The sequence below is a fragment of the Falco cherrug genome, chromosome 1 (genome assembly GCF_023634085.1).
Source record: "Falco cherrug isolate bFalChe1 chromosome 1, bFalChe1.pri, whole genome shotgun sequence".
NCBI lineage: Eukaryota > Metazoa > Chordata > Aves > Falconiformes > Falconidae > Falco > Falco cherrug.
In genome coordinates, this window is record NC_073697.1 from 16,770,296 (window position 1) to 16,786,469 (window position 16,174).

The following is a 16,174-nucleotide window of genomic DNA, read 5'->3' on the forward strand; positions in this document are numbered from 1 at the left end:
ACTATAACAACAAAGGAAATTAACAGTTTAGGAATTTATCTACAGAATGAAACTTGGAAGATTTAAAGTAGGCCTTTAGCGCCAGAAGGCAGAATATACGTCCATTTTCATAAATGAATATGGGAGTATTCTATAGGTAGAAGGACACCTAGATGATTACTCCATTATTTTTGATCCATTTATAACTATTATTAAACCAGTATTCTTTTGCGGCCCACAGTAACAGAAACTAGATACAGCTTTGTGATCAATACACAAGCTAATCTAATCATTGTTACTTTTATTTATTTAATATCCATTTTATTTCCTGAGTACTTTAAAAACTAAGTATGCCCAGTACAGCAGCACTCACCTGCAAGTGCTGCAGTTGGGAACAGGAAAGACAAAAGGAAAGACAGAAAGAACAGCTTACACCCTTAATCTTTTCTTTACCTCTTGCAGTTATCTCTAGGCAATTTATTGGCCCTCTTACCATATTACCATACATGATTCTGACCTGTAACATATATGGAGACAGGAAAGTTAACTCCTACGAAGAGGTGCTGGCTTCAAGACCAAGACGTTCAAGTGTAACCCAAACACCAGTCATCTTTCATTTCCATAGTCTTTTGTAGCATAACATAGCATAGCATCCCATGAATTGCAGAAAGTACCTTCATGATGAACCTATGTGAAGTTGGTGGACTTCGTAGTCAAAGGTTCTACTTGTAAATAAAATCATTTTTGTTATATTAAGCACTACATGACACTGTACGTGAGATCTGGCAAACTGAAGTGTGAATTTTTCTGTTCCTTACAGATATCTTCAGCAAAACAAAATAGAGCGATTATTTTAGAAGTTACATTACCTGTCAAAGGAATGGAACTGTACAGACTGCTCAGCAGCTCCATCGCCAAGAATTCCAAGGAAGGTTGGTGGCAGAAGAGCAGCATCCACTGCAGTCCCATCAGATGGTGTGCTTACTAAGCTTCTCAAGATGTCCTTTACGTTGACATTTTTTGCAGCTGGCACAGAAGCTGCAGGCTTACTATCCTCAGTTCCTGTCTCACTTCTGCCCTCCTGAGACTTATTTACTTCTAATGAGAGTGTGCATAGTACTTCGCTGATTGCATCTGGACCCGCACTGACATTCAGAGGTCCTGCTTCAGCAACACTGCTGGAATTGTTTGTTTGCCCTGAAGCTGGCTCCTCCCCAAGACCAGAATCCCTTCTTTGTACAGATGCTGTACTTTCTGAATCTTCAGTGGAAGCTGAAGCATCAGGAGCAGCAGATGTGTTTTCCACATCTGTTCATAACAAAACCAGAATACACATTTTAAGTTCATTATTAACAGAATTGTGTTCACCACACTACTCCTTAAGAAGTAACACCAATAGGTGACAAGTGAAATAACACAGTTGTAAGTATTTCCTCTTGCCTTCTTAGATATTTAATATTATCTGTAAGTATTTAATAGGAAACTTAGAAGAATTACCTCTAATTTCTGAGAAACCTGAAAAGTTACAACATCCAAAAATTGAGACAAGGAAATAGAAGATATTGACTCAACAGTCAAAGAATGAAAATTAATTGATTGCCCTACAAAAGAACAGGAGAAAGTAGTCTCATAGTGGAAACAAAAAGCTGCCAATCTACACTTACGCATACTTAACATTATTCAAAATAAGTAATCTTTCTGCAATAAGCATTCATGAATACTTAGCTACTTCATTAACTGCCTCTACACAGCCAAATCAACCTCTAGATCATGTTCCTCCCAGATCAGGAAAAGATACACACAAACACCGAGGCAAATTGAATACTATAACGTTGTTTAAGTGGTTATAACGTGCATATTTCTATACAATTTCACATGGACTTCCACAGAATTCTAAGATGCATAAACCACTATTTTCACTTGCCAAGTAATTAACAGTTCACCTGTAGCAGGAGTTTCATTATTTTCACTCTCTGATTCCTTGCATGGCTGACTGTGGTTTGGCGGTCGTCTTTCATTCTGGGGTTCCAGTATATCTCTGTATTTTGAAACCATGAGCACAGAGATAAAATATACAACAGCCAAAGCCAAAAATTGAGCCTGTTTACTATCCTCCTGTAAAAAAAAAAAAGACACACACAAGGACACACACACAGATGTTTCTATTACAATTTCAGCAGCATGTTTATTTTTCTGTAAAGTATGCCCAGCACTACCATAAACAGACCGAGAGTAAGCTGATATGTCAACAATGGAAGAACAATATTCTCTAGTTACAGTTTGTCTCACCTATAAGCTAGGGAATACAGCAATTGTATTCAAGTGGCACTAATCCTTTCATTTTTCATTTATAAATATGACAACTTTGACTAAGGTTTTGTGTTTTGACTACATGCTTCAAATTAGTGCAGGGGCTAGGTCCCCTTTATTTATTTACAGGTGTTTCCTCTATAACATTTCCTCAAATGTGCCAAGATACTAACAGCACTTGCCGTGAAGTACAATCAGGCAAGCATATTCAAGAAAACTCTAAAAGCATTTATAAACTATTAAATATTAATGAAGGAAGTGGAACAAATTCCAGAACCAGCGTTAAGATTTTATTTCACCATCAGATTGTCCAGATGGATGTACTGTACTATGTACAATTTAAACAAGAATTGGCAAATAAATATGCATTTGGATTACAGCTGTAACTTTATGAAGAGATTTTAAGAAAAATCTTAAAACCAAATCTTACTATGAACTATGCCAGGTACCTCCCCAGAGTAATCAGTCATTCCTAAAGAAACAGAGAGAAGAGCCACATCCCAGACCTGACTAGACATTATGATGTCTAGTTTATGACTAGACATTATGCTTGTCCACTTCGGCTGTTGAAGGAAGAAAAGCTTTGTACACTTTGGCATCGCAGGAGAATGGAATATTTAGATCCTCAGTGACTAAACAGTAAAAGAAAGGTTGTTTGGGGGTTTTATCCCCCTCATTTACATAAGGGCTCAGGTAGCATTTGATTTTTCTTTCTGAGCAGTTCAAGAGAGTAAATTAAACGATAAAGCTCATTTTATCATTACGGTAGTGCCTACTGAAGTCTCACATTCTATGAAGAGTTCTTTAATAACCTATACTGGGAGAAGTTTATGAGAAGTTCTCTATTAAAAACTAGATAACATAGCTGGATCCTATTTGTTATGCTAAAAACCCAACCTATATTCCCCTCGGCTTGACCACCCAAATCCTTAATTTTCTTCACAGAACAAGACAGAAACAGTAAGATAGTAACAGCTTGTATCAGGCAAGCACAGTGTGAGATTGACGAGTCTCCTACAATGGTAAGGTAGAGAATTTTCTTGCTAGGTAAATTTTTGCAAGACGTACAATAAAGTTGTGATCCAGTGAATTAGCACTACCCCTTCCTTACTTTTCCTGCTATTTTTGTAGAACTCCTTAAAATGAAGTTCATATACTACTGGAAGTGCTGCTACTGGGGGTTAAGTGGAATCCATCCAAGTTCCTTCTATACAGGTTCAAATTATGCCAATCACAATTCTATGTGCTAAACACAATGTAAGAAACTGCACGGAAATCAAACCTAAAATATTTAGATGCAAGTATAAGCAGCTCAGATTAAAACATCTATTTTGGAATAGTTTTTAAATCTACTTTTTCTCCACATCTCAAAACAGTAGCCAAAAACCAGAGTTATTGCATCATGTTATATTTATTTGTGAAACAGAAAACCTGGTGGAACAGATATGCAAAGAAAGCAGAGGTCGTATGTGTATATAATTTTTTAAAAAAAGAAAAAATTAGGATAAAAAATGCACTTTGTTTTGAAGATTGCATTATTGGGATTATTTTAGTTTCCACCAGTATAAAAGATTCACTTCCTGTTACTCTTTTGCACAGATACTGAAGTAGCTTTTTTCAATCAATAATTGCGGTAAAGATAAAAACCAAAGACTCTTCACTCTTCTGGATAGAACAAAAGTCACTGTGTAAATCCTTATACTTGCTAAATAGTCCAACTACTGTAAAATAAGTTCTGGTGTCCAAGCTCATGGCCACCAATGACTCATAGCCATTACAGCTGCTGTATTTGCTTACCGAGGTGTTTTTTTTAAGCAATCAATCTCAATTTCCTCAATATCAGCTATAAAGTTGCTGACATAGGGCAAAGATATTTTTAGTCAATTTAAAACCAAAACCCATATGCATATTTACAGAACATGCACACAAATTGTTTCCTCTGAGGGGAAGTAAAGGAATTAGGGATAACCGCTAATTTCGAATTAGCTAAAAATATACTCACTATTCAAAAAGTACACAAACATCTTTATTATACATAGTATACATAAACAGCTTGGCTACGTACAGCATGTGAAACTATGTATTTGTACTAAACACAACATATACAATATGCAGAATTTCCGAAAATAAGCTCTTAGGAACACATCAAAGAGCATGATCAGCAGGCAGCGATTTTCACCTCTCCCTCTTTCTGGTCCCATCACTACAACAGCTGCAGAGTATTATGGGTTCCCAACTACTGTGAGCACTATTCAGTTTTTGTAAATTCCATTTAGCCAAACTGCGTAACACACATCAAGTGTTCAGCAACCAGATATATGCAGAAATCCAGCTACAAAGGAAACATTATTTGTAACTTACTATATCTCTGAACACGACAGCTCGAAGTCGATTAATATCCATATCCTGCAGAAGTCTGTCATGGTCTCGTATTGGAGAAATGCCACCAGTCACAATGTCCACCGGACTCTTATTAAAAAAAACAAACAACAAAACAACAACAATTGTTTCAGATCCTCTTTTTAAAAGCATTCTACCAAGAAGCACTGTGTGTACAATCACCCATTGTACATCATATTGTCATAACTAGAGCACAAAGATCAGGTATGCACTTCATCTTTAAAGGGGAAAAGAAAATCTGGCAAGTTCTTGTGACAGATTTATTTCACTGTGAAAGGTTAAATACGTCAGTATTAAATTCGCATCTTAGGAAAAGTACTTCAGGTTGTCAGTTTATGCCCTTCACCTCTGTTAAAGTATCAGCGGTGCAGGTATAAACTTAAAAACTTGCCCCTCTCTGTACACAGTAATAATTACTGACTTTTCTGTTCCTGAATGTGGTCTTATACTTGCCTTTGCTGCAGACTTTCCTGTTCCTATAAAGCCCTGCACTGTTTTTTGGTTCTTCACAATGTCTCCAGCAGGCTTCATCTGTGCATGCTGCTGACACTCCAAGCAATTTCTTACTGCTATCGCACATACTTGAAGGGAAAAGAAATGGTAAGAATTACTCTGGGAAATAGTATTGTCTATATCCCTTACAGAGCTGTATAATACATTTCTGTTTATCAAACTAAAATGTTTAAGCACATCAGTAAAATGATATTTTGCTTCCATAAATTTTAAATAGTTGTAAAACAATGCTCAGAATTATTTAATAATTTATGAGTAATAATTAATACTAAACTACTAGTACACATATGCTATATCTAATGGATTCTTCAAAGTAAGTTAGCACCCCTCAGTGAAATTTCACCATGCATACAACCATGGGGCAGGGCAGGTGAAGACAGCTATACTTCACAGACCAGCAAGGAAGAAAGCCAAGTGAAACACTAATGAAACAAATGACAATGTTTGCTTCGCAATGCTCTGTTACTCGTGGACTAAATGTTCTGAAGTTACATGATTTATTTTTTTAGCTTCACAATTGTACCTGTTTCATCTTCTAAGATTATTTTCAAAGGAAAAAAGAACTACCCCACCTCTATACCTGTTTGCATCCCATAAATCTTGCTCTACCTGCACAAAGTTTTAATTGCCTAGAAAGGGAGAGGAAGGCTAGTTACTGTTGAGGCTCTGAGCTGCTCTGGCACTCATGCAAATTAAACTTTTCATTACAAAAATCTTACAGCATGCAACTAGCATGAATACTCTTCCTGTGTTAACTAACTAAACCCAGTTATGGTCCTGTATGTTCACATTTCCAGAACAGTCATTACTTTTATAGGTAATGACCACTTTCTTTCAATACAATTTGAGGCAAACAGCCTTTAATACTAGATACAACTAGTGCCCAGTTTGAATCCTACTCTTCAGAAATTTCCATCTCTAGTTTTCATCATACCTCCATCTACTAACCTTAAGATTTAAACCTCTTTTCTACATATTGTACACAAGATTTCTTTTTCTTAAAGCTGCTATATTCTCAGCCTTGACTATTTGGGGAACTTTGGCAAAAGAAATATCTTCGTGGATAAAATGAACACATGCATCCACAACAGTCAGGCTACCAAACCTAGTAATTTTTTTATTTAAACTTTTTTAAGAGGAAAAGAACCTCATGTGTATGCGTTGCAGACTATGCTAATAGTAACATAGTAAAAGATCCCAATGCTTCTTTGACTAAGTTTAATCTTGATTTAACAAAAAAAGGACAGAAAAAAAACAAAGCTAACAATTGCTAACTATTTAGTAACAGCAAGCTCCTATGCTCATTAAGTGGTTTTATATGCTTACCCAGACGAAGACATTGTCGCAGAATTCCTCCAGATGACATATTTTTCTCAGACTCAATCTCAGTGAAACCAAGAGAGCTTGCAAAAATTAGCACATCCACAAGGTTGATTAATCTCTGGAGAAATGTTAAAGATGCTTCTACTGAAAGCCCTTGAGTTGGCTCAATATTCTCCAATTCATGCTACAAGAGAAAAATTGAAAGTAGCATTTACTTCTTCACAAAGGTGACATTCCTGCAACTTAATTGAAGAAAAATGTATGCTGGAAGTCCATTTTCAGTCACATTCAAAAGTTGTAATTAGTCAGATTCTAGGAACAATCATTAGCATTGGGATTTAATCCCATTCAAGACCAATGAAGCTAGGCAACTTCTTTTTATGTTTTCAGGTAAAGAGGGAAGGCATCCAATTTATCTCAGGGAAAGATGGATGTAAAAAAAGGAAGAAAGAGGTGTTTGTAGAAATATCCCACATACATTCCTGTTTTCCAAAAGGACAAATATAATCATTAATACACTGCATAAAGAAAGGCATCCTCCCACAAGAGATAAATTTTTAAACAAAAATTAAATTTCTTACAGTAGCAGATGTGGCAGCAGAAAGCAATGGCAATATACCACCACAAGCCATGATCATGTTGTCCATCACTTGAGAGATGAGGTGAATTGTGTTGTGCACAAATACGACATTGTCACTGCTATTCACAAAGTCCATCACAGTTTTTGTAGAATGGCTGTCCAAAAAAAAAAAAAACATTCAGAATACAGCTTTATTTTTGTGGTATTTTAGTATTTTTATGCTTTCATAAACCTAAAAACAGACAACAGTGGGGCAGCAAATAACACATGACTACAAGAGTCAACTGATGAATCTTAATCTAAACCTAAAACTACCACTTCCTTTCTGTTCTTAAACCTCCATAGATCATAGCTTGCTAAAATCATCAAGATGCCTATTAATCATCACTTGGATAAAGATATATTATAGGCTTGTCTATGATTACTTGCTACAGCAAAAATCACTGTATCAGGTAATACAATAAAGTTTGCTGGAAGTGTGAAGTAGATTTGAACTTAAATCTTTGGGAAAAATAAAGCAAATACTAACGGCTTTCTCAAATTAAAAATCAACAAAACAAAAAAAACTTAAGTTCTGTTAAAACACTGAAATAGCTTTTCAAAACAGAACCTAAACTAAAAATATTTTAGCTACATCTGATGATATCCTGCGAGGTCCATTTAATCACAACCTTAAAAATTATAGTCAGACAAAAATTCACCTCAATTTAAATTGCTTTAAACGCTTAAATACTCTATTCATCCTTACATTCCTTTTTATCAGTCATCACAACTATATGGCTCAATTTAAATTTCACATTCACTACTACAAGCAAATAATAGACACCACTGTTATGTAAGTTACTAATTTTTAATGTTAACATGCAGAATTACAACTTTTTTCAAAGTTCATGGTTGTTTGCTTTTTTTTTTACTAAATTCTTCTTGATGATTGCATTCCAAGTCCCTGTTACAAGTTTAATTTTAAATGCATAAATGCATAGAACACCTGTGTTCACAGAACCCTATCAAAGCAGAAATATAGTGTGTGTAAATGTAGAAGTAATAAATACTATTTGGGATAGATTTTTTAAAAAAATATATCCATATTTAGATACTAATAAAAGATGCAGGCCCTTACATATATTAGGAACATGAAAATCATGGTCCAATGAGAATCAGCAGCAACACTGCTATTGACCTAAACGTAGTGAGGTTTCAGTCAAAATATATGTGCAGACCCTCAGCCAATAAACATTTATGTCTATAAAGAGTGTTAAAAAAAATCTGAAAATATTTGGGTATAGGTCACAAAATAAGTAAGGCTACTGAAGAATGAGGAAAATACCAGATGTACAAAATTGGAAGTCAAAGAGTGATGCAGTTTCAACAAACTCTCAAGTTAATTACAACTGAGCTGCCAGTCTAGATCGTTCCATATAAAGAATAGAAATTTACCTTCTCCACATCTGTATATCTGTTTCTATGGAAAAAAGTAAGTCTGTGAGCAAGCGCTGATGCATTAGTGACCACTTAAACTCAGGAATCCGGAACACAGTTGACCTGGAGTCTCTTCTCTGCACATCTGATGTAGCGGCTAGCTCTTGTCCTGAAGAATTTTGCTGCTTTGAGCTCTGAATACACAGTTTGCAGACAAAAAAAAAAAAAACCAACCACACTCTAGTTATTAGTTTCCGTGGCATACACTGAAATGCATTAGTTAATAGACTTGAGATTTTAGATATTCATTAAGTTTAGACCATACACATGTTTACAAACAAAGCTAAAACTATTATACAAACACTAGTTACTGGATATACCAAACCTACAAACTAGTCTACAGCTGCACTACTACTCCTGTCAGTCTAAGGCATACACAAGCAACCCAACCTTACCACAGGGGGAGTATATGCTGCTGTAGATAGTAGTTTTCCTCCTTTAAGGAAGAATGGTGCAGAATGAAGAGCATCCATTAGCAGGTATCTCTGCAGAAGGGAAGTACTCAGATACATGACTATTTAACCACAAAAAGCTCAGTTAGAAACTAAAGACTAGAGGAGTGGAGCACTGCAGCATAAAACAGAAGCCCAGTTTTAAATTACACTTACAGAAAAAAATGTAGGCTGACGTGATGGAGTGACAATCCTATCAAATTTTATAGTTCTAAATATATATATGTATATTTGTGTACCTGCAGAGTAGCTAGCGTAAAAAAAATATTTTCACAAGTTCCATCAGGATATGAAAGAAACTTAGTGTTATTTTCTTCTGCACAAGCAATGTTCGCTTCTCAATAATTGTAAGACTTGACGTTATAAGAGACCAAATTGAAAAAAGCAAAACTGAAGTTGAGTGAAGAAGAAATTCTAGATAAAATCCTCTCAGAATATATAAATGTTTCTTCCAAGTCTTCAAACTTAAGAACAGAAGTACCAACACAGATGAAGTATCCATCTAGCCAACTACTCAGACTCCGTCAGCATCCCTAAGTGGACGTACAAAGAATAAAATTTTGAGAGACTTCCCAGTACACAAATAAGAATTCAGGCTATTTTAATAAAAAGTTGAAAGTTTTCTTGAGATAACTCACAAAATCCACAGACATTAAAATCCCCAAAATGTGTATGGGCACACTTTTTCAAAAGTCTCACAAAATAAGAACTTCCTTTTGCTTTTAACCTAGACAGATAAAGGACAGATTATATTTACCTCGCGTACGGATCTGGGGGGCAGAGGTGCTTCTAGACATGTGTTAGCTTTCAGTTCCAGTCTTTCTGTATCTGATGCAACACTAGAAACATCAAGCTTCGCGATTCTTTTGTCAGAGGTGCCAGCAGGCTCTGGCACTTGTGCATTTGCGTTTTCTTCAGGTTTTTTGGTTTCACTAAAAATCTTTTCTTTCTCCAGCTGCTTCTTCCCTTCTGAATTTGGTTGAATCACTACTTCTTGAACTGCAGAACTCACTGTTTCTGGTAAAGAAGTCAGTTCTTGTTTTTTCCCGTCTACACCTTCAGTATCTTCAGATTTTGAAGGCAGAGATTCAGGTTGCTTCTCTATTGCTTTTTCCTGCTTTGTCACTTTGCTTTCATTAGAGCTACATTCCTTGTTTGTTTCTGTAAGTTCTTCTGAAGATAAAGGCATACTACTTTCCTCTTTCAAATCAACAAAGTCATCTTCATCTTCCACCTCTACCCTTGATTTTTCCAGGCTTTCTGGACTTTCAGGAGTTTGTCCTTCCAAAGTAGTTTGCACTGATAAAGAAGCAGCAGTGACAGCTACTGAGTCTTCCACAAGCTCCTCAGATTTGCTCAGAGAATCTTCAATTGCTTCAGCTATTCCAGTAGTAATTTCTGAAACACTGGGCTTTATTGCTTCTGGTTCTGGAGAAAATTCCATGCAAGGCACTGCTTTTAAATCCTGAGTAGTCTCCCTGACTTCCCCCTCTAACTTCTCCCTATGATCAGACACTGAATGAGTTTGTTGGTCACCATCTGATGAAGTATCTGCCTCTCTCTTTTCAATACTGCACTCCATATCGCCATCAATAACGCTGGAAGGAACAGTAGCATCATCTTTTAACTCCAAACGTTGTTGCTTTCCCTTGGTTTCTGCCTCTTTGCTAACTCCAGAAATTGTTCTAATTGGAGCTGAAGAACGTATTCCAGTCCCTTCATCTCCTTTCCCTTGGTATTCCCTGTACATTTGAGAAAGACTTTCTTTGTGCATTTCAAAAGTTACCTAAAAGAACAGAGTTGAAAATACATTAAAAACCATACATTAATGACTGTTTTCTCTGGAAAAAAAAAACCAACCCAAAAAAAAACATTGCTCAAATTACAAAGTTATACTACAAATTTATATTCAATACTATCTTTATGATAAAAAAAAAATTAATTTCACATTGGAAATCACTTCAACTGAGAGCAAGTTTTTCCCTAAGTGTACCTAGTATTCCTGGCCAAAAGGAAGAAAAGAAAAAAGGTAACACCAGAGTCAAAAAATCCTAGATTGATCCTAAGGATGAGAAATTGTTTACTAAAAGTAATCAGAGTTTTAAGAACTACTAAAGATAGTAAAATAAGTGAAAATATTTCAAGTTGCATATTTATCGTTAACACTTGCATTATTTCCTAGGTTACAGTCATCTGTAATTAGTTATCTGTGCTACTTGCATTTATGCAATTGTATAGGATGCAGATAAACATGCACAGCATAACATCCAGATAATTACTAAATTTGAGATGGCTGTCTAACAAACTCAATTTTTTTGTAAGGGGGAACACTGTGACAAGTAGCAGCAGCACTTACTATAGCTGAGCTTTCACATCGTTTTAGCACCTTGAGTATGCTCAACAACCCTCAAAGACAAATAAACTTTGAGAAGTTTACATTAAAAAAAAATACAATCACACTAAGTCAGAGCAGAGACAAGCATGTAATGAAGCCAAAATCCTGGAGATCTCCAAATGATACCTAAGATTTTCGAAAGGACTTTTCCTTTAGTGAATGCTAGTTACTCAGTCTAAAAGGCACATGAGAACAGCTACACAAACTGATTGAAGTGAGAAGACCTTCCTACAGATGAGCTGAAAAAAATTACGATTTTTTTTTCAGGTATATATAAAAAAATTCCAGATAGAAAAATTATATAAACATACTGATAAAACTAATTTGCCCAAATAAATAGCTGTGTATTGAAAGAAAATCTCACTAAAGTTTTTATTACACTGTCATTCAATTTAGTTTGTCCATACCTTTGTATTTAAGATTTAGATTTATCTTCAATAACAAATGTGTTTATTTATCTGTAAACTTAGTTCTTAAAAAAATTCCCAACATATAAGCTGCAGCTGAGGGTTTTAATTTTTTAGCCATTTTCTTTATTATAAACATTTTCTGTAGACAAAATAGAGCAGTACACTTTACTAAATATATGAATGCACATTTTCTTATTCTCTTACATACTGAAGTCATTCATTTGGATCTAATCTAAAAATTCCAGGTACATGGTATTCAAAGTGACGATTAGCGAGTAGGTATATTTTCTCTTAACACAATACATGGAAGTCAAAACTTAATTTGACAGGTTTAAAAGGTCCTAAAAATTATAGATTAAAAATCAGAGAGCATAAAAAAAAGAACAAAAGTACAAAGGAATATTCTTGGCAGCTTGTGTTGTCAGCATCAGCTTTTTAATATACTATTTTCTCCATCAATCAAATATAAAGTACTGCTGGAGCAGTGTACTATTCCAACACATGACAAAGCATGTTATTTGTTTGAGTCGATCCAATCTCTAGCAACAGAACTGGGATATCTTCCTTCTGTTTTTTTTTTTTAAAAAGTCTTCCTGTATTAGTTTAAAATCAGTTATGTACAAACAAAAAAAGTGTGAATTATTACAAATGACTGAAAGTTCATTCATCACAACAGATCTATGAAATATCTGATTATCGGATATTGCTAAATAGAACATGTGGGGGACATTATTATTTTAGGAATACTTCCTTCCTGAATGGTACCACAGTCAGGATGTCAAAAGCAACCCAAAGTGGATCATGCTAATAAGCTCTCCCTTGCACTTTTAATTTGTTTTCAAAAATATGATTAGGTAAAGCTGTTATTTTTGATCAAATCATTACTTTTCTGAAGAAGAAATCCTAGCAACTTATCTGGAGCTTATCTCCAGCTAGCTTTCCCTCTCACTCTCTTCCCGTTGCTTCTTCCATTTCCAAAACTACTAAAAAGTTTTATTCCAACAAATACTAAAGAAACATTCCACAAATAAGAATACTATTTATTTCAGCAAAACTTAACTCCCCAGGAAGTAAATTTACCCACAACATGTATATGCGTTACCTACACAATGCAAGTAAAGCTGCAACAAATCTGTGATAACGTAGCTACCTTTACTCATTTCTGTCTTCAGTATCAGACTTGTTATTGGCAACGCTCATTTTGAAAAATACATGGGAACGATGACTTCTCAAAAGTATTTGCAGGCTTTAGTACGCTGTATATTTACTTTTTTAACACTGATGAGCTACATCCAAGTACGAGACCTGAATTCTTCTCTCTGGTTATGTATGCACTGCTTCCAGAACTGTTGAACAAGTCTCAGGTATAGCCTCAAAATCTTATTTCACTAGTTCCCTTGAACCAAGGCAAAGCAAGGTAAGAATGAAGATGTGAAGGACACTTTTTTCTTCCTTTCATTTTATTTTGTGGAAAGGGGCAAATGAGGGGGATGTACGTCAAATTCTATTACTGCTGTGGTCATCTCTCCCCCCTACAAATGGGGATAGGCACAATGACACTACGCTGATCACGAGAGCGGCTGGAGGGATCTCTTACAAAACGTTATTTTTCTTCAGTGCTCAAACTTGAGTGCAATGGAGAATAGTACATGACTCACAGAACACGTTCAATAAAGCAACAATTCAATCTTAATGGAACTAATCATAGAGATGTTTCGCAGGGCTGGCAGTTACTAAACCCACCTTGCAAAAAGAGCACATTCACAGTGTTGCAAGGGTTTCATAAAGCAACACTTGATGCTTACACTGGTCCCTACAACACACAACAAGCTTTAACAGCAATATAAAGTTCTACGTTCTGGCAGCTCTATCTATGAAAGTGCTTTGATAAATTACCAATCTAGTTAAAGCAAATTGGAAGCATCAAGGAATACAGCTTTAAATGCATTCTAAAAGCATATCATCAGTTCTGTTACAGCCGCTAGCACTTCAAGGAATCACTGAGGTGAAGGCTAGAAAGTAACATCAGATCAGCCCCTTGAATTTAATCCACTTCCCTACACACTGAGCCCAGTAACATGGATTGGATGACAGCATCCAAAAGGTTGTCCAGCCTTGGTTTTAGAAATCAATAGATGAAATCTCCCCTAGATAATTTGTTCCAAATCTATTCTACCATATTTTAAAAAAAAAAAAGTATCCTTCATTTAAAAACCTAGCTTCAATTTCTAGTCACTAATGTCTGCATTTCTGAGTTATTAAAAATACCTCAGCGAGGAAGAAATACCATGTTTTCAAGGTGCGGTGTTTTTTTCTTTAACATACTATAATAATGCTTTTAAAAGCCCAAAAGATGGAGAAGTAACAGGATGATCTAAAAAGAATAAGCTTTCATTTTAAAGGACTAGAATCCTTTTGGTGACCCCTTTCTGTCATGTTTCCAGCTCTTCAAAAAATCTTTAATAGCGTGAACATGCACACTTTCAGGCATCATTGCAGAGTAAGTCTCAAACTCACATGCAGGAGTAAAAGCAACCTACTCTATGGCTTCTCACTTTCCACTCCAAGAACACATTCTACGGTGCTGGCAACTGCTTTTGGAGAAATGGTCAGTTAGATGTGTCTGTTTGCATAGCCGGTGAAATACTCTTTTTCTTGTAATGCTGACTTTTTTCTAGTGTGCTACCAAGCCAACGCCCTTTACAAAAGTCTGTTGCATCTTCAAATTTTCTCTTACCAAATTTACCATCTTGTTAATAGCATTAAATCAACCTTGCTTGAGAACAAGTCAAAATCCATTGCCCATAGTCCAGCGCTGTGAGCTTGCTTTTCCTCTCCTCCTGCCCCTCAGGATCCTGAACTCCACCATCTCATGGTCACTGCAGCCAAGATTGCCTTTGACCTTCACATTCCCAACAAGACCCTTGCTAGTGAGGTATGAGGGTACAACAAAACACCTCTCCTCTTCCACTCCTCTGTCACTTGGAGGAAGTTGTCAATGAACTCAAGAAACCTCCTGCATTGCTTACGTCCTGCTGTGCTGCCCCTCCAGCACACATCAGGCCTATAAGGGCCAGCGTGTGCAAACATGAGGCTGCTCCTACCTGTCTGCAGAGCACCTCACCTGCTCACTCTTCCTGGTGAGGTGCCCTGTAGCAGACACTCACCATAAAGTCACCTTTATCTGTCCTCTCCTTAATCCTAATCCAGAAACTCTCAGTTAGCTCCTATTCACCCCCAGGCAGAGCTCCATGACCTCCCAACTGCTCTCTCACATAAAGGGCAACTCCCATTCCTCATCTTCCCAGTCCATACTTCCTAAAGAGCTGCTACCCCTTCGCCGCATCACTCCAGTCACAGGAGCAATCCCACCACATCTCCATAATCCTAACAAGACCATTATGTGCACGTCATACTTCATATTACATTACTGAAAGCTCCAAATTTTCTGGCCCCTCATTAGCAACTTCACAGCTTCATTAATAAACATACCATAGCCAAGATTTCAGTTAGTCTTAATAGCTTAAATTCTTATTGCATTGCCAACAATGGAGTCCCCCTGCCTGCAAGCTCCTTCCTTCACATTGTAACTTCTCATTCATTTTCAAAGACACTTAAAATTTCAGTGCTGGAAGAAAAGTTCATCTTGATCTAAGACTTCCTATTTTTTTATAATCCAAACAATCACAGAATCAAATTCTATCTAAAACCTTGCCACTCTTTCAGCAAAGCCCCCCAGTATTTAATAACAATATATACTTACTAATTTATTATTCAAAATCTTACCATGCTACTTTCTCTTCTTTGTCTCTTAGGAGACTTCCCTGTTGCATGGTTTGATTTTCCTAATAACCTACATGTGCTACCTTCAAGTCAGATAGACACCACAGGCTTTTGTATTAATTTTGATTGTTAACAGGTGAATTATGAATTACAAACTGAGCGGTTCTGTTTTTCCAGCTAAGGCTGTTGAAAGTCACAAGTATGAGTTCTACTGACTGTATAGGTTAGAGACGCAATCAACTTTGCAACAAGTTGACCTTTGCCAAGCTATGATCAACAGTTAAAAACACAATGCATGGTACAGGGATGCAATATAATTTCACAATCGGTCTCATCTTAAACAGGGATGAGACCATGGTCTGGAAGCCATTACAGAACAACACTCTAGAAACCAAACTGTGCTCTTAATCACTACCACACACACAGAGTGGAAAGAAGGTCAAAACAGACAACTTATATTTACAGATGGGCAATACAAACTTACAGGTAAATAAATCTAAGCACAATTTGATGCGAATAGACATTCATTTAAGAGCAATGCACGAAACTG

The 16,174-nt window shown here is 36.1% G+C and overlaps 1 protein-coding gene across 4 annotated transcripts in view; it reads right to left on the bottom strand.

Moving 5' to 3' along the window:
- LRBA (LPS responsive beige-like anchor protein) overlaps nucleotides 1-16,174 on the bottom strand; it is a 410,948-nt gene that overhangs the window by 322,114 nt on the left and 72,660 nt on the right. For 3 of the 4 annotated variants that reach the window (XM_055700879.1, XM_055700880.1, XM_055700878.1), the window contains exons 22-30: nucleotides 9,794-10,822; nucleotides 8,980-9,069; nucleotides 8,543-8,718; nucleotides 7,107-7,260; nucleotides 6,529-6,709; nucleotides 5,143-5,270; nucleotides 4,651-4,758; nucleotides 1,923-2,094; nucleotides 849-1,287 (exon numbers count right to left, since the gene is read on the bottom strand). In XM_055700879.1, coding sequence (XP_055556854.1) covers nucleotides 849-1,287; nucleotides 1,923-2,094; nucleotides 4,651-4,758; nucleotides 5,143-5,270; nucleotides 6,529-6,709; nucleotides 7,107-7,260; nucleotides 8,543-8,718; nucleotides 8,980-9,069; nucleotides 9,794-10,822 — 2,477 coding nt within the window. The remainder of the gene's footprint in view (nucleotides 1-848; nucleotides 1,288-1,922; nucleotides 2,095-4,650; nucleotides 4,759-5,142; nucleotides 5,271-6,528; nucleotides 6,710-7,106; nucleotides 7,261-8,542; nucleotides 8,719-8,979; nucleotides 9,070-9,793; nucleotides 10,823-16,174) is intronic. The other variant, XM_055700881.1, reaches the window with a different exon arrangement.